This window comes from Cynocephalus volans, chromosome 8 (genome assembly GCF_027409185.1).
Source record: "Cynocephalus volans isolate mCynVol1 chromosome 8, mCynVol1.pri, whole genome shotgun sequence".
NCBI lineage: Eukaryota > Metazoa > Chordata > Mammalia > Dermoptera > Cynocephalidae > Cynocephalus > Cynocephalus volans.
This window is the reverse complement of record NC_084467.1, coordinates 34569514-34594121: the sequence shown is the minus strand read 5'-3', so window position 1 is coordinate 34594121 and position 24608 is coordinate 34569514. Positions and strand designations below refer to the sequence as shown.

Genomic DNA, 24608 nt, shown 5'->3' with positions numbered 1-24608 from the left:
CACAGCCCAGCTGCACCACTGAAATGTGAGACAAATCCTTCCACCAGAACCTCAGGACCCAACTGCAGGCATTCCACTTTTTTGTGTACCTCAGTTTCTATCGGATGCCCAAGCTTCCCCAAGTCAGCTGTCAACTCCCTATTATTTCTCATTAGCAATCTCCGTCTCCTAATATGACCCAATATAGCTCCGTCTCAGACCCTCCACCGCACCCTCTGGAATTCAGTCACCAGCCTGGATGTTCGCATTCACTTTTTTTTTTTTTTTTTTTAAACATTCTACGATGCTGTAGTAGAGCAGTTGGCGGGGAGAGGGGAGAGTGGAAGGGGGAAGGAAATAGGGTGGGAGGAGGAGGAAAGAAGAGGGGTGGGATTGTTGCCTGAGACACCCCCTCATTCCTGCAGGGGAGACCAGGGGGCTTCCAGCAGTGGCTTGGACATTGCTGGGCTGGGTGCAGATGTCAGGGGTGTGTGGCTGAAGCCCTTGCCCTCCACTGCCGTGGCTCAGGAGCCCAGGGAATTTCTTGCAGTAGCTTGGTAGCTGTCACTAGGCTGGTTGTGGATGTGGGGGGTGGGCATAGCCAAGGCCCCCCACCACCTTGGATCAGGAGAGCTCAGGGTGCTTCTTGCAGGGAGGGTCTCAGTGGTCGCTGCTGGGCTGGTTGCAGGGAGGAGAGGGCGTGGTCATTCATTTTCTTACTTATCTCTAAGCAGACTCACCCCCAGGACACTACTTTATTCGCAGCCCTTTTAGTCACGGCTGTTTTTTTTTTTCCCTCCCATACCCCAAATGCCTGTGGGTGGGCAGTTTCCTCTCTGTACATCGTTGCCACTTTGAAACCATTTTTTTCTCCCTCCTAAGCCCTCAAGAACTACAACTTCTTTGCAGCCCATGCCTTCAGTCTAAATTCATTACCCAAAAGCATTTCTTGAAGACTTTAATTCCTAGGTCACTGTCATTGTCCTCTCCACACCCACTACTTCTAACATCACTAGTAGCAATTTCGGCACCCACAGATCACTGAACGCTGTGGCCTTTTTCATTTCATCTTGCCTCTGCCTCCTCCCACTCACATGGCTACTAACTGCACCACACCTCGTCCCAACCTAGGACCACCCCCTCATACCCTTCCAGATCCCTAAGTAAGTACTTCTACTCCACCAAACCAACTTGGAACACTTGCCAACCCTGAGCCAATCAATTCTAGTCACCAGAGAACGCCTCTGGTCATTCAGTATCCAACCCTATACCTGGGGATTGGGGGAGTGGATGCTGGGAAGGTTGTGTCAACTATACCCTTGCATTCATTTTCAGTATCTTTGCTCTTTCCTTCCTCTGTTGTATTTGCCTGGCAATTAAAACCGAAACCTCCACCTGGAGGCAATCCTACTGTATTTCCCTAGTGTATTTGTTTCCCCATTCTCCAGGACAACTACTTTAAGTATTTCTCTCTTTAAACCTCCAACACATTCCTTCAAGGCCCATTTGCTTTCCAAACTCCACCAAACTTTTTCTAATTTTTTTTTAACCGAAATACATTGAATCAATGGACGAACTGACATATTGTCTTAACATCATGAACATGAAAAACTCCATGCTTTGCCTTTAAATAAAGATCATGAAAATGCTGTTAGACATTGCTAAATACATTTCCTGATACTGCTGTGAAATATTTGTGTGTATATATATTTTCTAGCCATTACTACACAGAGAAAACGATTATAAATTCTAACTTGACTGCAAGTACTCTTGGGTTTTGTGCAGCTAACACATTATCTACACATAATGAAAATTTGTTTCTCTGCCAATCCTTACGTATTTTCCTAATGCACTACCCAGGCGGCTGTCCAGCACATTCAATAGAAACCAAGACAGCAAACATCCTCACTTTGTTCCTCATTTTAAAGAGGACGGCCCAATGTGATCTGGCACCTAGCACATAGTGTTGTCTCCAGTCTCATGTATCTGATTGGCAGACTAGGTCTAAACCTGCATATTGGCTGTTTTCTGGGTTACCTTATAGACTCACAGGCTCTTTAATCGTTACAAAAATCCCTGAATAAAAGCATTCAGAGTGCTGGGAAACAGAACACCACACACACATGTACACTTGTTCTCCTACAGGTGTGCTAACTCTTAAATGAAAAACGAGCAGATTTTCAGTACATATTTTTTCATTTTTAGTATATGAAGGGTCTTCAAAAAGCTCGTGGCAAAATAGAATTGAAAGGTGATACAAATTTCTCCATAAACTTTTTGAAGTGCCCCCGTGTGCATGTAGTTGCACTTACAACACTGGCAAGTCTGTCCCACACACACAGTTCTAACAGCACAGAATATTTAATTGCTGTTGGTGTTGTTGGCCTTCCCATTTCCAGGATATATATCCTAACATATGCAATCATAAATAACATTTTACATATCCCCAGCAGTGATATGTTTTATTATGCTCTTGCAAACACTGGGTGGGTACTTTCGAAAATCACCAGTAAGGAATGGGCTAACCCTAACACATTTCTGCAGTATGGAATACTTTTCAAGTCTCTCAAAAGTTCTTATCAGGTTTTATCTTAAAAGAGTTGGTCCCAAATTTAGAAGAGGATTTTAGAAAGAGTTGACTACTCGTATCCAACCTTACTATTTTCCCATTGCAGTCACCAGTCCCCTAGATGTGATGGATCTGTGAACCCTGAGCATATTCTGGAAAGGGGTAGTGCCACTGTAGTCTTCTCCATCCCTGCCACCCCCGCCCTGACTGTATGTTTCCCCTAGGCCCTGAAGGCTGGCCAGGATGATCGAATGAGTTCTTAGCAGTAACTATCAACTGATTATTTCACAAAGTAAGCCAAAGAACATCTTATGACAGCAGGAAAAAAACCAGCCCAACCAGTGTTAGGTTACAAGGTGTCGAGACTGCATTACAATTTCACTGACTCCCATGTTCCTAAGCAGCCTTCCCCCAGACAGTGCATTATTTGTTACTCTCTCTCCTACATAAAGAACTAAACCGATGTTTAGTGAGCACACCAGACTCTGTGCCAGGAATCCTACAACTCGAGAGGTTGAAATAATGCTCTCAAGGTGACAGAACTAAGTGGAGCAGGGATTAGAATGCCATTAGTCTGTGCTAGAGTATGCCTTCTTCCCCTTTACCACTGTCTCACAGAAAGAGGAACCCACACAAAATTTACACTATGGGGTTTCCATTGCTATAGTTTTCCTTACAGATGAGCTAATCCTTAAATGAAAAAGGGGCAGATTTTCAGAGTACGTATTTTCTAATTTTTTGTACGAACTTAGGCATGTCACTCAATAAAGAATCACAGATTTTAGCTGCAAGCACTCACTGGTCCCATGGCTGCCACACTGGAGTCTGGCTTGCCCAGGAAGAAGGATCTTTATTTTATCCTGGCGACGTAAGCTCCTAGAAGTTTTACGTGTCAAAAACATCCCCTGTGCATAGGATACGGCATCTTATGATTCATCAGGATCTGTTGTGGCTAGCCTTGGACGATTTTTGTTAGCTAGCAGAATTAGAAGGTCATGTGATGTTAGAGTAGGACTGATCTTGGTGACTTTAGGATGCTCATTCCATTGCAGGTATAATTATGCAAAGTAAAGAATCCAGGAAAGATTGCCAGAGAGAGAATTAAAAACATACGAAAGCACCCACTGATTATGAAATAAAACAAACCAACAGCAACAATTGAGCAATCATGAGTACAGAAAACCCAAACACAACTCTCTGAAGCCAGTGTGAGATCAACCATATAAAACATTTTGTGCATAATAAAAAAAAACCCTCTCCATCAGGTCAATGTAAGTTTTAAAAAAAAAAGATTGGGGGTTGGGACTTCAATTTTCCCCCGAGAGAGAATTACCAGTGAGTGTTGTCTACTTACAGACAGGTTCAACCTAAGGATCCTATAAACAGCTAAGGACTTATAAACTAAAACAAAACTAGATAGAAATATACACAAAGACAATTATTTAAGACCTTTATTAACAGGTGCTTGCAGTTTGTAGACTTTTTTGAAAAAATCAAGTTGTAAACTTTTATTACAAATTAAAAATGAAGTTCTTAAAAATCTCAACTTGACCAGATATGAAACAATTTAAAAACCTTTAAAGGTATATTGAGAAAAACCAGGCTTTTTTAAAAAACACGTTTGTCATTACCAAAAAGAGACGTTTTTAGGTAAAAATAATAAAAACCCCATGCTGCATAGATAATGCAGATAGTTCTAGTTATCTGGTCAACAGGCAAAAAGCAAGCACTTAAGGTCTTCAGCTCCAATCTTTTGTTCATTTCTTATTGCTGGAATTTCATATTCATTTCTTCTTGTTGGATGACTAAACTGTAAAGAAGAAAAGAAACTGAAAATTACCATGTCCAAATTCATTTCAGTATTCATGTACTGTACACCAAATGCTCCAGATCACGTTAGTTATGTATAGGAATACATTAACAAATCTTACATTGGTCTAACCTTAGACAGTGATTTACAAGAGGATGGAATTGCTGTGTGACAAAAACAGTAAGTTGTGGGTTCTGGATGGATGGCCTTTTGCTATCCAGAAAACAGTGGAGATGGAAAAAAACACCGAAGTACCACTGGCTGAAAACAAGAGGTAATTCCAGAGCCAAAGAGACACATGTCTCGCAGTATCAAGTAAAAAGCTGAATGTAAAGGAATTCCTTAATTTTGGAATTTAAGGGTAACAAAACCAAGTGGGCCAACAAGTTACATTATTTGGGTTATTCCAGTAGCCATCCCACTTCTTTTTGAAAATGAAGCACAAATAACACAACGTAATTGATTTACCTCTCTCTCATCATAAGGTTAGGAAGACTTTCCTCGGCCTACTGGTACAATCACAACATTCAGAAAATTAACAAAAGGCTCTAATATTCAAAATATACAATGAGAAGACAGATCTCCAGCTGTCAAAACTGAGAACTGGCTGAGGGGCCATATATGACTCTAATACTCAACAATTAAAGATCAGAGTGGAAGACACTGTAAACAAAATGGCTTACCCTTATCTACGTGAGCTGAGTTCCCCGCACCCTGCCTTGCATTAGTTCAGAACATGACATGGACAATACTCACTGATTGCCACACTATCTAGATTTACTTACCCGGATGATGGTAGAGATGTTAAGCCGGCATTTACTCAGCCCCGCCCTGCTCAGCCTCGGGAGCGGACGAATTCTCAGCTGGTGGATCGGCTGCTTTTGTCTCTTTGCCATCTTGTGGTTTAGGGTTTTCTGGGCGTCTGCGTCGGTAATTGAAGTTGCGGCGGTACCGACGTTGAGGTGGCTGCTGACCTTGGGTCTCATCTCCTTGATTTTCCTTATCCTCTTCATTGCCATCCTCTCTAGGCTGTCTTTGGCGAGGAGGTCCCCTAGGATGAACAGAGTGCAAACTTAAAAATAATAAAACCTTTCTTCAACTCACCGACCAGTGTTATTTCTGATTAACTCAACTAAACTGACATAACTGGCCATTTTCTTCATCAAGTGGTCTACAGGCAATTTAGCAAAAACCAAAAAAGCAAACTTAGTTCATGTTTCACAAACTGAGTGTAATGATTCCGTACAAGGAGACATAAATGTAAATTGGAAGATGAATATTTAAAACTGGTTTTAACTGACTAGCAAACTTTTGCCCACAGCATAATCTATTACAAAATTAATCATGAAATAGCTAATAGTGGCACAATACCATCAACACTTTGAAGTTATTTAAAAAGATTTTAAAATGTGCTTTATGGTTGGTAACCAGGTTTAAAAACAAGTGATACTAGGGCTGGCCAGTTAGCTCTCAGTTGGTTAGAGTGTGGTGCTGATAACACCAAGGTCCAGGGCTCGATCCACATACAGGCCGGCTGCTAAAATAAAAAACAAACAACCCCCCCCCCAAAACCAAACAAGTGCTACTAACCTTTACAAACAGATGAACACTTGTTAAAAAGGCATGAAATCAAAACCAAAAAAAAGATGCTCTCTTCATAGAAATACAGGTATGAAGTAACCATTTGTAATCAGGGTAACACTAATGAAAACCTCAGTAAGATACCACTTCACTCCCACTAGGATGGCTATATAAAAATAACCAGTGTTGGTGGGATGTGAAAAAACTGTAACCCCCATATATTACTGGTGGGTATGTTAAATGGTGTAGCTGCTTTGGCAGTTTGGCAGCTCCTCCAAAGGTTAAAGACAGAGTTACCATACGACCAAACCATTTTCAAGAGATTATCCACAAAAATTTGTACACATACATGAATTATTGATATTCACAACAGCCAACCCAAATGTCCATCAACTGTGGAATAAACAAAACGTAGTATGTTTTTGGCCATAAAAAGGAACCAAGTATTGACATATGTTGCTAAATGAAAAACACTGAAAAGTATTGTGTGCTAAGTGAAAGAAGGTGGACACAAAAAGCCACATACCGTATAATTCTATTGATATGAAATGCCCTGAGTAAGTAAATCTACAGAGACAGAAAGTTGATTAGTGGTGACCAGGGGCTGGGGTAGAAGGGAACAGGGAGCAACCACTAACGGGTACAGAGTTTTATTGGGGCAAGGAAAACATTCTGGAATTAGTGGTGTGGTTACACAACTCTGTGAATATACTAAAGCCATTGAGTTGTATACTCCTTAAAACATAAAGTGGTACATCCCAGCAACATATTATTTTCAATGGCCTGAAATTAAAAACAATCAGGATTTTTAATCACACACACACACGGATTTTTTTTTGTTTTTGCTGGTCATTAGAAAATGTCAGAAAATCAGTGATTATTCTTGGCCTTTTCTCCATCCATACACACAGCACCCTAGAGACTAACATTAGGCCTTTTAAACCTATTGGTCATTGTAAGCTCTAATTCATATTTACCTCTGTACATTCCATTTTATTCCTTCTAGTTCTCCCATTCTTAATTTCCACTAAAACCTATAACCCAGAGATCCAATCACCTATCACTCTCTCCCCCCCTTTATTTTTGTCCCCCCTCTTCATCCAAGTGTAAAGTCCATCATTAATCATATAACCAATCCCTATCCCAGTGTCTTTGGATAAATCAATGCCAGATAAATCCAACTATCTGTCCAACATGAGCCTGTTGCTCAAATGGCTGGAAAAATACAACCATGCTGGGTGGACTCACTTTAAATTTGTGATCACTATTCTATGACTTATAAATTTCCCTTGTCCATTTCTCTTCTAGAGATAATTGTACATCTTTGTCCCAAACCTTCTCTTTTATCTGTTACTTTGGATTCACTGAGCAGCCAAAGACTTCCACAGGTTCCCAATAACACATCTGTGCCCAATATACTCTGGATTCTTACAAATGAAAGTATCCACGTTCATAGCAAAAGGCCAATACCTCTACTTGTGCACAAAATTCTACCCTATCTGAAGAATAAAGATAATTCCAGTGGTCCCTTTCCTGCCATCAACTGTCCTCTTCTATTGCATTTTTTAGCCTATAAATGTTATTGTTCTTATTCTCGTACACAAAAATCCTCTTTGATCCATTTTCCCTTTACTACCACCTATCTGTCTCCTTTTGTGCAAAAGGCCTGCTATACTCTGTCTTAAAATTGCCCCTTCAATTTGCTCTTGAACCTGCAGCAATCAGGATTTCACCCCACCGCTCCAAGCACAAGGGGCAGCATGTTTCATTTGCTGCTCATTTGAACAAAGGATTCCTTGCGACTTTGCAAAGCCCTGAATTCACTGATAACTTCACTGCAAACTTTAAAGCAATTATGTGTTATCATAGTGGATATCTGGCACTGTCACCTATTGTCGCCTTTGTACTGAAGTAGGTAAGGCCCTATAACTCTACCTTTCTAGAAAACAACCAAATAACCTCAGACTTATCAATATATAGACAAACAATATAATTTATCAACAGTAAAACTGAAGTACACAATACCAAAAAAATTAGTGCTATTTTTAAGGGCACCACTGAAATTTGGCAGAAAATTTAAGCAGCTCTACAGTGTAACAAAAACATAAACCAAAGATTCTGCCATTGGCATCCAAGGACTTAATGGATAGACTGCCAAGAGAGTCCATTTTAGATCTCCTTTAAAAAATGATATTGTGGCACTTTTTGCTAAATTTCATCAATAACCTACATTTAGATTTAAAATAGTTTGAGCCACAGTTCAGTTCAAGATCAACAAAACCAACTATCCGTCAGCACCAAAAATAATCTTCCCCACTGGACAGGAAGAACCCATCTATCTCTAACATCCAGCACATGGCTAACAAAATCTCCTGGTAGTGAATTAAATTAAAAATCTTCACAGTTTTAGTGAACCAACTAGGACTCCAGGTCTTTTTAATTAGTTAAAAAAGTCAGGACAGGACATACATCAACACAAGTAAGAAAAAGTACATCAGAGGCAAAGGCTGCTATTGAAAAACTCTCAATGTACATATACTGATGTATATGTAGTATTAACCTCAACTAGGTTCCCTAGTTCCCAAAGCTTCAGTGGGTGCTCTAACTTCAAAAAGTATACAAAACCTATACATAGAAATCTCTCTTGTAGAGTCACAATATATTTTGAGGACTTTGGGTACTTCTATAGTAAAAAGCTTTGTTTCTTAAAACTCATTTGAGCATTTAAAGGATGCTATGTAAGTGATCATCAGTTAGGAAGAGTTACTAGTTTTACTCTATTAGTATTAGTTTATTTCTTGAGGGCTACTTGTCAGCTTTAGGGATCACGCCTGGAGACTCAATGCTTTGATATAAAGACCCTTAATGAAATAACTTACACCATCCTATCCTACCACTATAGGACTAGGAATGTTGCCTCAAAATGTACCACAGCATGTACTAAAATGTTCTTGGCTCATGGATCTTATCCTCAATTACTCTATTAATTGCCTTAATAATTAAACATCTTTTTAATAGGATTCTATAATACTCCAGTAGGTAGACTGGGTGTTTAATGCTAGTCTGGGACTAGGTTTCCTTTTCCCAAAATGTAAATTCTTAATTGACATTTAAAGTGATTTCATTTAGCAACTTTGGGATAACAACAACAAAAAAAACCGAAACAAAAAACAAAAAAACACATTACATACCTAAGTTGATAAAGGAAGCAGGCCTAAAAGATATAATGTGGTTTAAATTATTCTCTTACCTGTTCAAGGACAGAAAACTTGAAATTCCATACCCTCATTAAAAAAAAAGAGAGATCTCATTTATACAAGCAAAAATGCAAAGAATACATTCTCAAAGGTAGCTGACTTTAGATTCACCTCCTAGGCATGTGATGAAAGAGAATGTGAAGTGTTAACAAATAAATGACTCAAGGCTGTAGGGGAGCATGCTACTGCTGAGTCCTAATGTACACTTGAAGGATTTTTAACAGAAACAGGTTACATGGACCATACCTGCGGAATCGTGGTCTATAACCTCGATACATATTCTGTCTCACTGGTCTACCTTGTTCTCCTGCACCCTGGTTGTCAGCACCCTGAAAAAACATAAAAATCAAGCCTACTGATCAGTAACTTCAGAGTGAAAATCCAACCACACAAATCCAAAGTCTACAAGAATTAAAAAAAAAAAAAAAACACCCCAAAACCAAATTTTCTAGTAATTGTGATGATACTACAAATAATCCTTTCGGCTTTTATTAGGAACCAAAGGTGACTCCCATGATTAATAGCTCCAGTGTAGGAGAAAAACTCCAAGAAATGATTAAAATACTGTCCTACTGAATGTTATCATATGCCATTGTTAATTTTAATCCTTTTTCTCTTTGGTAAAACTTACCTCCATGACTTCTCCCTGCACAGGTGGGTTGGAATACTGTGGTCGACGCCCATAGGGTCTCCGCATGTAGTAAGGTGGGAACCTTCGCCTGCGGTAGGGCCGGCGTTGTTGGGCCTGGCCTTCGGGAGCGCTCTCCGATCCCTCATTCTTTTCCCCACTCTCACTATTCTGGTAATTCTGCTGGTAATTGCGTGGAGGACCCCTACGACGTGGATAGCGTCTATAATGGTTACGGTCTGCTGCGTATTTACTGCCTTGAACTGGAACTCCACCAGGGCCTGTAACATTTGCTGCCTCCGCACCCTACAAAAGCCATTATATATTGATAGTGACAAGGAAAATCAGAACACTTTCAAAATTTTCACATTAAGCCAAAAACAAAAGGAAAAAAAAAGGGGGGGTGGGGTGGGGAGTAGGTCTGCATGGCCAGGGCTAAATAGAAATGACTAAATATCAGCTCCTCACTGTTCTGAAGAGGTTGCCCTCTAACCGCAGTCAGCACATTAGGCTTGATGAACCTGTGTTCATGTGATCACCTGAACACAACCATCCACATTACAGCTACCATCCTAATGGATGAGATCTTCAAAAAATTTCCATACTGAAGTCAAACCTTTACACAAAAAGCATCCTCACCTTTTCTCCTTCAACAACATCAAACTCCACAGTCTCTCCATCTCCTACACTGCGAAGGTACTTCCTGGGGTTATTCTTCTTTATGGCAGTCTAGTAATATCACATTCCAAAAATAGATTAACAGGGGAGAATAACGTGCTTTTTCATTTAAAATGTACCAGAGTCAACATTATTTTAGCTTGGATATACACTTTTCTTAATTTTTGCTTTATAAAGACCACTATCAATAAATTCAGGAAAGCAGGGACCAATGCTACCCCCAACCTTAACCAAAATACTCCAAATCTTACAAGGCCCCGGCATTTTACCACTATTTACAAAACCGAAACAAGTAATTTAACACTCAAGACAGACACAACAATATATATATAAAAACTTTTTTAAATGCTTTTTTGCAAAAGCACTATATGTAACTTTGAACAAAATGAGGATATCCATCTATCCCCCAAAGACTGCACTTAATAGTCTTAATGGCCCATACAGGGCCAGTTTAGATGACAGGCGAGTTTGGTTTTACATGCTTCAAAATTGACCGAACCAACTTTGTCCCTTTGTTACCATATCAAACTCAATTACAAATGTCAACCAAAATCCCTTCCAACCTAATGATAATACTTCAATGGAAATGCAATTCACATGTATTAACTATGCCGCTCTTTAACTGCAAGGGACTGTTGGTTATTACCCTCCCAGAGTACAATAGATCTTTCATTAGAGACGTGTTACTTCTACTTCTCCAGACTGCTAGGGCAAAGTAAAAGGGCAAGAATAACACCCCACATTTTAATGTAATACAAGTCCTTTCACATATTAACTATTCAATTTCATTTTGACAGATGATATGAGGTATTATTACTCCTTTTATATAGATAATATTAAAGGATTTTAAAAGTTAGGTGACTTGCCCAAGGTCACATAGCTAGTAAAAGGCACAGCAAGGACTTTTCTAAATTCAGGTCTTGGGACTCCAAATCTCATGATCATTTCACATCACAGCAGTATCCATTACAGGATCACTCATGCATTTCCATTCCTGTGGAGGCAGGACAACCAACAAAGCAAGGCCAATTAAGCTGAGTTGCCCAGAACTGCAGTCTCTGATACACCAGTAAGACCTGAGCAGCCCAAAACCAACTACATGTTCAAACCACTTCCAAAATAAAGAGGAAAGCATATTGGTGACACCTTGTGGGTCAGTACAACTGGGTGAGTTGAATCAAATAATTGATCTCATCTGTCATCTAAACTGTCATAGTTTTCATACCTTTCATATACAGCCAACTCTCAATTACCTGCAGTCATAGGGGATAGCAGAAGTATGTATAATTAAAACCCGAAAACTCTTATTTTAGTCAACATCTTCACCCCACCCCACCCCAGTCTTTGAGGGTTGCTGACAGGCAGCAAGACTAACAAACTTTGCTTTTCTTACTCCTAAGTCTGACTATTCTTTTACACATGGAGAAGGGAAGTAAAGCAACAGGTAAAAGGTGTCTTTACCCAAACAAGAATACCAATTTTATAAAACATTTGTTTAAAGTAACAGTGCCTGAGCAGTCCTGTATTTATTTACAATTTAAATGTTTCCATAATTGTATTTAACCCTGGGATTATCTGATAGGGGTTTTTGGATGTATTAGAAAGTGATTTGGTTTTCCCCTGGACTGTCACTGAATGCTATATAGGACACTTCAGAGAGTTACAGAGCACCAACCTATGACAGCCCTTCCCAAGAAGTATGCTGCCATCCAAGATCGTATGTCCATATGTGTGAATATTGGTCTTTTGATTTCCGGATTACAGTTTAAGCGGCAAAAAGTTCTTAAAATACAGGCTGGCTGGTTAGCTCAGTTGGTTGAAGCATGGTGTGGCAACACCAAGGTCAAGGGTTTGGATCCCCGTCCTGACCAGTAACCCCCCCCAAAATTCTTTAAATAAATTTCGATACAAGTTGACAATATTTCAACAGTCTTAGCGGGGGGAATAAAAACAAACACAAACAAACAAAAAAAACCCTGCATAGCATGGAAGTATACATACACAAATATGTGTTTTTCCTACCTATTTCATGCTTATGAGGATAAGTCCTCTGGAGCCTATAACATACTTAAATTTGAGATATTAACATTCACACGGCAGTAGCTTACTTTAGCAATAATCTTATAATGTACAAGCATGTCTTGAAGAAAAAAAAAATAAGGAGGGAGGAGAAAAGAAAAAGCACCACCTATTCATTCAAAGTGCTTTAGAAAAAACAGAAGGACCTATGCTACTTTTCTAGCATCCACTTCAAATTAAGTTCTGCAGCTCTGTCCTATTTCTCCCATGATTACTGGAATTTGTCCGTATCACAGAGGTAGACCTAACAGCATCTGAAAACTTCTTGCCAAAATTTCTGTGTATTTATAGCAACATCATTAGTTCAAATTTAGATCCATGGAGGTCATTTGTTCATCTGAAATTAGGTATGAAAATTTAGTGCGAGTTGAGCAGTTGAACATTTAAAAAAGCTATAGCTATTAACAAAATACCTTTTGAAACACCTATTTTAATCATGTGAACTTCAATACAATGTTTCAATGTATACACTTAAGCATGTTATTACTCTTCCTGTAGGAACTAAATAAACTGGTGGTTGGACTTAATCTTTTGCAAAGAACAATATTGAGAAGACACCTGCCCTTCTCACAAATCTTGAAGCCAGAAGTGCAAATATCTACACAAGCACTCACCTGGTGTACAAACACATCTTCCTTGGTGTCATTCCTGCAAGACAGAACCAAGTTGATTAAGTCAGAAAAGGAAATACATGTTGTTGAAGATTAAGAATACAACTGATCATTGGTGTATTTATTACCCCCATTTTCCCAGAGACTTTCTGGCTGCCAACCAGCTACCAGGAAATTTGAAAAAAGCAAAACAAGTAAGCCACAACGATCTCTGCTTAAAGATTAAGCAGTTGCAAATGCTGCAACCTCAGTACCTGTAGAAGGATAAGCAAAAAAAAGTCTAAGAAATTAATGTGTGATCTACTGAACCATAATTAACAGGGTAGAAGCAACTTGCAACATATATTCAGCAGCTCCTTATCCTATTAAACATTAACAATGTTTCAGCACACCCCACCCTTACCTTTAGAGCACATTTACTAACAGAAGAAAAGCAGGAATTACTTTTGTCATTTCCTCTTCATCATTTCCAATGCCCAACTTTCCAGAGGTCATAAAAATGACCACAAAAAAATCCCCATATAATATACAACATAAAGGTGAACCCTAGTGTAAACTATGGACTTTGAGTGATAATGATGGGTCAATGTTGGTTCACCAGTTGTAATAAATGTATCACTCTGGTTCAGGATGTTGATGGTGGGGAAGGGTTTATATTTGGTGTGGGTGGGAATAAATACTTGAAATCTCTGTACTTTCAGTTTAAGTTTGCTTCGAACCTAAAATTGTTCGAAAAACAAAAACAAAACCCCAGCCACAATCAAGTACACACATGGACACCCATCAATATTATCCACACCACTCATATGCCAAGCACTGTACTAGATAACTAAGGATACAAAGATAAATAAAACTTTTTAACAGCACACACACGCTTTTACTTCCTAATAAACAGACACCATCTTACAATCATTATTTTAGTCAAACTGACTAAACAAATATAGGGTTCAAATATTTCCTTCAGGACTTTACTTATAAAAGGCACTCTAGCAGCCCTGCTGAGTGAGGACTGATGGAGGCCTAGACTAAGGGGCCATATGTGAACAAAGATACATGAGTTATTTTTTTCCTGGCAAAAAGGGAAAAACTTTGTGATTACTAGATGTTAGCAGAGAGGGGGAAGTAGAGACTGATTTGAGTTTTTTAGCTTGGAAGTTGGGATTAAGGTGATGATACTAGGAGCAAGAAGAACCATGGGAAGAGAAACACGATTTCCAGGCCTTTAGTGATGTGCCTCACCCTCTTCTGTCAGTAGGTCAGAGTGAGAAAAGGCTCCATAGTAGCTCTAGTGTTTAATGACAAAGGGGACAAAGGTTACAATGAATAAGACTGACTAGCTTACTGACTGAGCTTCTCGCTGATCTACAGAGCAATGCAGGCACTAAAGTATCCACACAAAATTAACTTTAATTCTGACCTGAAAGTTATAGCTTGCATTATCACAACATGAAAACATTTTTAGTTTACGGGAACAGAATAATTTTAAATCTTAAAAAATGAAACAGAAACAGGAACACTGCAAAAGCTACCCAAGGCAAGTGACTGAAAACTGACCTTTCAGGCTAGATGGACATTAGGAATACCTAAGGTAACTGATGGCTGTTTTTGCCCATCTATCCATAGTTCCGGCACCACAGAAACATCATAGTGATCACTCATTAGTTCTGATTTTCAACATGACTGAATTTGAAACGATAAAGAATTGGTAGTATAGAGTAGGAAAAGCAAAGTCTAGAATAGTGATTTTTCGACAGGGACAAGACTATATTTAAAGTTGTTTCTAAGATGAGAGTGCTATCTGCATTAATGAGGGGGTGGGGTGAAAGGCTTGTAGGATGACTACACATAAAGACTTGGTATCCTACTGGACTTTCATGAAAGTAAATTTTAAAATTATCATCCAAGTCTTAAATCTAGTATTTTTGTACTGTTTTCATACACACTAAATTCAATAAAAACTCAACTTGCATGAAGGATGTTTCATTATTGTTGATAATGCTACTCACGTTATCTGGGTAGCTAATATATCATTCCTTTATCAATCCCTATTTGTGGTGATAATGACCACTTCATTATATCTTCTAATAAAGCTGCAAACAGATATTTACATATTAAAAACATACACTGCAATAAAAAGAAATGAAAGTACCTGTGAATTTACTTCAGAGTTGTAAAAGGAATATTAGAAAATTTGCCAAAACTACTTATGTAGTCAGGACAATCATAAAAATAGTACAAGGATGGCAATATACAAAGTGATGTCCGCTCCCTCAAAAACAGCTTAGGGAGATGTTTTGTAGGTACATAGGTATGTAGAAACCAGCGTACATTCACTAATAATGTCAGGCCAGACAACATAGTACTCATTTATTTTGTTGACACTAAACTAGCTTATAATAGGGAATATCATGACCACAGTGAATCTGGATTTCAGGAAGAAAGTTAACAGCTCAAAAAAAGTGGCTTCGGCCAAGATAGAATACTATGGTTTGGACACATTAAATCAATCTAGTTGCAACTTGTTAACTGACTACCCCGAAATTCAAGGCATTACTAACAGAAAAACTGATTTTTAGTCTTGACTCTACAATTAACAGCTGTATAAACTTGGAAAACTATCGCCTCTTCACTAAATCTTTTTCTTCACCTGCAAAATGAGAAAAACTACACTAGACACAACTTACATTGTTAAGGGCTTAAGTTCCAAAGATTATGCTAATTGTTTCAATCAAATATATCATTCAACCCTCACAACCCTGTAGTAGGTACTATTATTAATCCCCCAATCCACAAATTAGGGGATTGTAATACAGTGGTCATTTGCTCACAGTGGTGGACTTTGACTCCATAGGCCCTGGTCTTTACTATGTTGAGATCTCAAAAAGAACCAGTTCTGAAATCTTTACATTTTGGCTTTAGAGGTAGATTACAGCATATGATTTCTCCAATTTTAGGAGAGGACAATTAGTAACAAGCATCCTTCCATATTCCTCTGGAGTCATTACATGTAATTAGACTAGGGTTCTACAAACCACTTCTATAGGACCAAACAGTAAATATTTTAGGCTTTGTGGGTCACATACAGTATCTGCTCCATATTCCACCCCCCACAACCCTTTAAAAAATGTAAGAGTAAGTCTTAGCTCACAAGCCATACAAAAACAAGCTGTCGGTGGTAGTTCACTGACCACTGATCTATACCAACATTGGCGGGTTTGGGGGGAGGGAAGCATGTCATGGCCACTAGATATCTTACTCAAGAAGGAAAAGCAATAATCAAAATAAGACAGCCAAAAGAACTCATCAAAAAGTATGTTTTTGGATAACACCAAGGTCCAGGGTTCAATCCCTGTACTGGCCAGCCACCAAAAAGAGAAAAAAATTTTTTAAATATCTCTTAACCTTTAGTTGTTATTAACATAATAGAGGAGGGAATGGAGGCATCCCCAGCTCTGTATCTTGCCTTCTGTGGTATATATCCTGAGACCCAAGAGACATAATTCTGCCTTTGCTTTACTGAGTATGTTACAGACCGGGCAGCCTACTTTTTGTGCTCCTCCTCCCCAAAGGACTGCAAACAAATCACTGAGGACAGACTGTGCCTCATTCTTTCTTCTATCACTAGAACCTAACACACCGTAGGAACATGGCAGGTACTCAACTAAATCCTCTTAATATTTATGGTGACTACTATTCATAAAACACTAGCCAGCTTTTAAAGCTAAACTATAATGACTACCATGCCTATATTACACTAAGTCTATTCAAATCCATAAGAGTCTCAAAAGTACGCAACTCAGAAAGAGACCAAAAAATAAATAAATAAATAAATAAAATAACCTCCCCCCAAGAAATTTTCTAACAACTCAAAAGACAAGTAGTTTACCTAATGCTCTAAACGCTTTAGTAAATTCCAGCCTTTGCTTTTCATGGCCCAATCCACCCAAATTCAATGACTGCTCTGGCATGTTCACCATGTCTGACTGCCCTCCCATCCCTAAAACAACTACGTTTACCCTAGCTGTATATAGATATAAAAATTAAGCTAAAATTTTATAAAACATCTGCCAAGCAACAGTATTGCCTAAATGAGACCTATCATCACATACAATTGGGCCCTGCATATCAGTGGGTTCCACACCTGTGGATTCAACTCACTGAGGATCAAAAATATTTGGATAAAAAAAATTGCATCTGTGCTGAATATGTACAGTCTTTTTTTTCTTGTCAATATCCCCGAAACAATACAGTACAGCAACTATTTACATAGCATTTACACTGTATTACTTAAAGTATTAAGTAGTTCACCATTTTTATATGAGGGATTCGAGTATCTACAGATTTTGGTAACCAAGGGAGGTCCTGGAACTAATCCCCCATGAACACGAAAGGAGAACTGTGTAAGTTTATCCATAACTAAATACTTCTAACCTATTACCTTGTTGCAATTTGCCACACCAAGCTGTTATAACATCTTAATTCACCTGAGCAAATTTATAATCCTATAATTACAGAAACAAATTCCAGGATTTAGCATCTATATGCTCCACAACCTAAAGCATTCAGACACCAATTTCCAAGCCCTGAAGATGGCCTTAAGATCACAAATCTCCACTTATCTTTTTACTTGTTCTTTATTAACCACCTCTCACATCCAGCAGATACACTCCTATTTCCCACATTTGTCTGCCATCCTGTCTTAGGCTGAACTGTAGATGCTTCCACCAGCTGAGATTGGAGGGTAGTAAACTCAGCAACTGCAGCCCTATACTAGGAAAACAGAAGGTTAATATACTTAATACACTAGTTGTCTATTCTAGGAGTTTTAAGATCACAGGTTTGTAGTTTGGGGGAAGAGAGGAGAAACCACTATGTGATGACAGAGTGTAGTGAATTGAATTATGCCCCCCCCCCAACTCATTGAATTGTGTCCCTCAGGTTTTATATATTAGAAACTTAGCCCAACTATGACTGTTAAGAGGGTGGGAAATCCTATTATGGTAATTGAAAGGTAAAGCCTTGAAGAGGTGATTAGATTGTAGGACCAAGCAGTACTGAATGGATTAAAAATGGTGGTCAGGAGTGTAGTTCCGAGGGCTTTAAAAGAAGAGGAGAGTCTGTCTTTCTCTCTGCTTCCACCATCTTGCAGTGTGAGACCCCTGAGTCACTGTCGCCACCAACCAGATTATACTGTAAGCAATAAATTTTATTTTATTTATATATCACTCAGTTCCAAGTATTTTGTTATATACATCAGAAACAGACTAATTTAGAGTATTCCTACTTCAAGTCACATATCAGTGACTTGGTGAACATGGATGACTTCTGACCAGCTTAAGATCAGTGGCATATAAATTACTCAAGTCTCCTGCATACAAGTCACTGTTGTTTGAGTCCCAGTTCTGAAGAAACCAACCCCCCACACATCCCTTCCTTAGTAGCACATCCCCAATAAGTATTCAAGCCTTTCCCAGTGCCACTGCATTTAGTCAGTTATGTTATGGACTGACTACCCATGACTTACAAGGCTTAGAGACAGATCTACTGTGATGAAGATTAATCTGACTTTTAACAGCCCGAGAGGCTTCTGGCAATCATCTTTCCAAACTTTTTCTTTTTAGAACCACACATTATTTTAGACTTTGCTGGATCACATATAGACTGTCACCTTTAAAAAAAAAAAAAAACCTTTAAAAAGGCAATATCCATTCTTACTCTGCAGGCTATATAAAAACAAAACAGAAAGATTCAGAACTGAGATAAAGTCCAATGTTCTCTCTTTTAATTTCTTAATAGCCTTCTAGTACTAGGTATTAAGCAAGTCCCTTAATTTGTAAAGATAGCCTATATGTTAAACTTGGATTTTTAGCAATCCCAGACTTCATGAAATGGACAGTGAAAAGTAGAAAACCTTTTCAGATCCAAGCAACTAGCAGTCAGCATACAGGAGCTCCACTGACATGCTAGAAATCACATAAAAAAAGTCTTTCAATGGCTAAGAAAAATCACCCTAAGTAATTATCTGTAACAATGTGGACAACAACCAAATTGAAGATAACTAGGGTCTGCAGTTGGTGAACACAAACTCTATAGTCAGCAAACTAAATTCAAATCCTGACACTAGAGGTAATTTCCTAGCTATGCTTATGGGGCAAATTACTTCTTTGTGCCTCAGACTAACAGTACCTATACCTCAAAGGCTTTGAGGACGAAATGAATTAGTTCAAGAGTTTACAATTGACCCTGGTATAAATACCTGTTAGTTACATCTTCTATTACCATTGTGTGAAAAAAGTCACCCAGTAGTTATATGCACATAACTATATGCATAGAAAGTACATATATAAAAAGAAGTGCCCCAAAGGGAGACTAAACCTGACAGCCATGACTAAGTAGTGTAAAGAGGGATAGCTAAACCTTTCCCTGGCTTGGTTTATTACGTCTTCCTAGACCATGGGTAATAAACTCAAATGCATATAGAGGCCATGCAGGAAGAGAAGTCAGTGACTTAAGACAACTAGGTATGACAGGCTGTGGTAAAAAGAGAATGTGTGCCCCATCTAAAGGTGGTGATGATACTCCAGGCCTGCCGGTTTTTATTTATGCAGGAATTCAGGCCCCCGAAGATAGTTAAAGTTCAGATCTTAAAAATACAACAATCTAGATTATTTTTTGGTGTCATCTTCTGAATTTTAAATGTTAGTAATTAATTCCAATTCTTTTTTTTTTTTTTTAATTCCAATTCTTTTTAAGACACTGTACTGTCCAAACAAAACATCTGGTGGTAGATTTAGCCAGTAGGTCACCAGTTTGTGACCTCTGCTCTATTTGATTCCCTTTGCTCCAAATTCCTTTCTCATCTCAAAACTTCAGAATCATTAATTTAGGTATCTTAAGTTCTCTGGAGAACAGAAAAACATTCCTAATTCTAGTCACTACAAAAGATACAGGTCCCATTGAAAAATAAATTGTTGCTGATTCATGGTAATCTTCTGTGAGTTTGGTTCCTAGGACCAATACTCAATAGCTAATAAAATGAAATAGTAATTTGGGGGGAGCTAATGAACTCCCTAGTCATAGTCCATTTATCTTTTGCAGGCACCTCACACAAAGAAATAACTCCAAATTTCCTTCTCAATTTCTAGATTAAATAGTCTAACAAAATAAAGCCAAAAACTTTATTATTTTAAAAGCTCTATGCTCACCTTATCTAGCATCTTTTATACAACGGTTTTCTTTAGGGGAAAATCCTTAAAGAAATTATTCTAACAAGGCTGTAACTATTCATCAGAGATGATCATTTAAGCTGGAGTAAACACTGACAATGAAAATGTCTTTAAAGGCAAAAAATTTACATTAAAAGTCTCATACTTTAATAATTATAAAAATATTAGGAGTCTAGAATATATTATCCACATAATCCCAAGGTTGAAATTAAGAGTCACAGCAGTCACCCCAAACACTGCACCCCTCCCCTTTATACAGAAACAGCACAGGTGTCAGTCTGTCTCCCTTCCCTTAAGAGAGGTCAGGTGCCTCCAGCCCAGTTTGATGGCTGTTCTACTACATATAGAACCAACTGCTAACTTCCAAACTATATTTAAGACTCACATTTTCCTTAATTAAGGGAAACCTCCCCTGTATTTAATTGGAGTCAGATTTTACAGTATCTTATTTAAAAGTCTCAGAATCAATAAAATGACTAGTTTAGAAACATAACAAACACATTTTAACCAGTTAATTTGACAAAACAGTTGAGATTAGAATAGTCCAAAGGACCATCAAGCCAATTTACATTTAACTTGCCCTGAAGGATGACCAATTGAGTTTTTTCTAAGTCAAAACAGAGATATTCCATGAATTGCATCTCACTGAATAAATACTTACTAAAAAGTCAAGAATTACTCTTTCATCTTGGATTACAAAAACTGCCCGCTTCAAAAAACATCATAACCTATGTCCATTTAACAAAATGCACCAAAACAAGGCACCCACTAAAAAATTTTAAACACGTACAGATCGACAACATAAAAATACAAACAAAAACTACAATCTATCTACCCAAAAGGCTGCAACTTACAGTGGAGATATCCATATCATTACACTAGGTCAAGGATTAAAAACAAAGATTTTGAAGTTATGGCCCACAGACCATTATCATCATCTGGGATTCTTATTAAAAATGTACCCAGACCTAATGAATACAAAGCTCTGAAGGAGGAACTCAAAAATTTCCATTTTTAACACCCTTCCAAGTTAAGCACACTTAAATTTGAAAAGCACTGGCTTAGGTTAAGGCAGAGAGAAGAATCAGAGTAAGATGAAAATGCTAACTAAACCACTAATTCAGAGAGATCAGTGAAAAAACAATCAGTAATTCGATCATACAAAAGCACCAAAACATTCCCTTCCCTTTTCACTTGTAAATTATTATCAAAAAACCGATGAAGAACGTAGCTTTGGCCCATCAGGAAGGCAACGTGTATAAGACAGTTTGAAAACCCTAAGGATTTTGGAACGAAATGTTTTCCCACCACTGCAAATGTGGAGAAAAACCATCAAATGCTTACAATCTCTTGCTCTGAGCATTTCCCCAATGCTATACAGTTGATTAATGAACAGTTTTTCATCAATTATGTGTCTTTAAGCTCGACTTTGCCCATTTGGTGTCCATTTCACAAACATTCTGTATTGCTCCTATTTTAAGTGTTCTTTTAAACATCTATCTGTTTAACACTTTCTAAAGTAAGAACATAAGAAAAAAAAAAGCTAAGATGATGCTAAGTATCATACCTAAATGATCAAGATTGCTATTGGCATACACGGTGCTCTACACTCATGTAACTGCACTACTAGCCCTGGCAGCCATCTTGAAAATGATGCCTGGCTCACGAGGGAGACCATGGAGAATACAGTGAGTCAACTGCATGTTACCACCACCACCGCTACAAACAATTCTGAGGATAAATCCTAAAAATGCAGTTTGTAGCTTTGTCTTCAAACACCAAGAACAATGTTAAGTTACCAGGGACAAAGGCCGCTGTAAAAAGCTACAGCCAGGGCTATACTAAAACTGATTTAACCAGTATGATTTTGGGACAAGGAAGTAGGAGAAATAAAAATTGAGGAAGGAAAAGGACCATTTTCTTTCAGATATATTATTTACTCTACGAGCAAATAAACACAGCTCTCTGGTTACAGCAGTCCTAAAACCAAATTCATCAGACGTGTTAAAAAGACAGTATATTTGAAATGTTAAACAAAGGTACTATAACCTTATGGTAAAAATGACAAGCCTCATACATACACACTTGACATGTCAAATCATGGTACTCCAAAAGGCTAACAAGGTGTTAATAAACTGTATGTGAATCAGTAGAACACATTCTCAAATATCAATTTCAATAAATTATATAAGCACGACAGAGATAAAAACGTACTGGACTGTAGTTTCCCCAGTGTGCCATAACTGTTAAGGTAAGGCTCATTCACTCCGTTTGCCTTTTAAGTTGCTCTGTACCACAACAAAGCCTTTGAAGTTAGCTTTCGATTAATACTTAGCTGCAAAACAAAGAATCTCTAGACCCACTAATCCCCTCAGCCATCAAGGAAAACAAAACTCAACACTAACATAGGAGAAGTAGCAACAGCTCTTCGTAACACGGCCATGTACCTGCATACGCTTAAAACAATCCCAAGCCCTGCAGGGCACAGACACGGAACAGCAAACATGCATAAGGTGGGATGGAGACGAGCCGCTCACCTGTTGATGAAACCATATCCGTTTCTTACATTGAACCATTTTACTGTTCCCAAAACCTTCGTTGCTGGAAAACAAAACAACTCACGATTACCAGATAATCCTTTTTAAAACAGCCCGGCTTCAGCATCCGGTGCCTAGCACGCTCCCAGGTCAGGGCCGCAGCCACCTGACAGCCCTTTTTCTCGAGCGCCCGTGTGCAGGGCCGCGCGGGGACCTCGACGGCGCCCTCGCCGCACACGTGGGTGAATTCGAAGCCGCCGGGCGCCCCCAGGCAGGCCCGGGGCGCGGGCCCAAGATGGGCGTGTGCGCAAGCCGCGGGCGAAGAGCACGTGAGGGAAGGGGAAGCAGCCCTGGCCCACTCCGGCCTGCGTAGGCGGCGCGCCGCGCCCTCAGGGTACACGCGGAAGGGAGCGGGGGGTGGGGGACGGGAACAACGGCGTGCGGGCCCGAGAGCACGCGGCGGGGGCACCCCGTCGCACACGCGGCCGGTGGCGCGCGGTGGCAGGGGGAGGGGCGCAAGGCTGCACGGGGTCCGCGGGAGGCGACGCGCGCGCCTGCGAGCCGGGAGAGCCAAGGGGAGGGGCGGCCGCGCGCCGCGGAGTCGGTGCCCGCCGGCCGCGCGTCCGCCGGCTCGCCCCGCTTCAGCTAACGGTTCCGCTGCCAGGCTTCTCTCCAGCCCACCCCCGTCCCCGTCCGGCCCTCACCGATGACCTTCTTGTCCCCGCCGGCAGGCGCCGCCGATGTGAGGCCGCCCGGGCCACCGCTCCCTGCGCCGCTGCCCGTGGTGCCGGGCTTGGTGTCGGCGGCGCTGAGGGCGGGGGCGGCGGGGGGGGCGGCGGGCGGCTGCTGGGTCTCGGCCTCGCTGCTCATGGTTGCGGTGATGGTGACTGGGGCCGGCTGCGGCAGCTGCGGCTCCTCCCGGGGTGTGATGGTAACTAGGCCGGCGGCGGCGGTGGGGCTGCTCAGGGCTCTCTGGGGTCCGCTCTCCGCTCCCGCTACCGATCGAACTAGCGAGAATGGCGGGACAGGCGGGATAAGCCCTACGATCGTCCCGCCCTAGGCGTTGTTCACTGGCGAGAAGGCGTGTCAATCTCACCACCTGACCCCAATCCCTGGCTTCTATTGGCTTATACTTTATCACTCCTCCACTCTCATTGGTCCTTAGGTGGCTAAATCGCCGACCTACAACCGTTCCTGCCTCCGCCGCCGCCGCCATAGAGACCGGAACTAGAATTAGAGTAGTCACCAGGAGAACCATAGAGTACCCGAGAGGACGGGCAGAGAGAACGTGACTTTCACGAGGCTGCAACCCGGGAGGTACCCCGTTAAGGGTTGTGTCCTGGCTGAAGAAAAGGCACAACCAAATACCTGGACTGGGATTACCCGGGCCGACCCGGGGCTTGGAAGGGGCCTGAGGAAACCTTGGCTCGTAGTGGAGAGAATCCCTCCCTCCCCTCACTGCTCCAATTCTCAGACCATTACCGCGGGGATTGTACCGTCGTTTCTTTAGTAGCCGTGTACTCGCTGCACAGCCGAGGGTTTCTGGAACCGACTTAAACGTATGCATTCGAAGAGCGTAAGCTTTTGGCGGAGTAGTCACCTTGGAGGGGCGAAGCAGGCTCTCGGGCCGCCCTGGCTGAGCATATTTAGGGC

At 40.2% G+C, this 24608-nt stretch overlaps 1 protein-coding gene across 2 annotated transcripts; it reads right to left on the bottom strand.

The window, feature by feature from the left end:
- Positions 1–3985: 3985 nt before the first annotated feature.
- Positions 3986–23979, bottom strand: YBX1 (Y-box binding protein 1). 2 transcript variants are annotated; one of them, XM_063105013.1, is made up of 8 exons: positions 23660–23979; positions 22956–23019; positions 13196–13229; positions 10464–10553; positions 9828–10130; positions 9443–9525; positions 5144–5409; positions 3986–4358 (listed from the first exon to the last, which is right to left on the bottom strand). In XM_063105013.1, the coding sequence occupies exons 1-7, from the start codon at positions 23823–23825 to the stop codon at positions 5175–5177; spliced, it is 975 nt and encodes a 324-aa protein (XP_062961083.1). In that variant the 5' UTR covers positions 23826–23979; the 3' UTR covers positions 3986–4358; positions 5144–5174. The 2 variants fall into 2 exon arrangements, with proteins under 2 accessions (XP_062961083.1, XP_062961085.1); XM_063105015.1 differs by lacking the exon at positions 10464–10553.
- Positions 23980–24608: the final 629 nt, after the last annotated feature.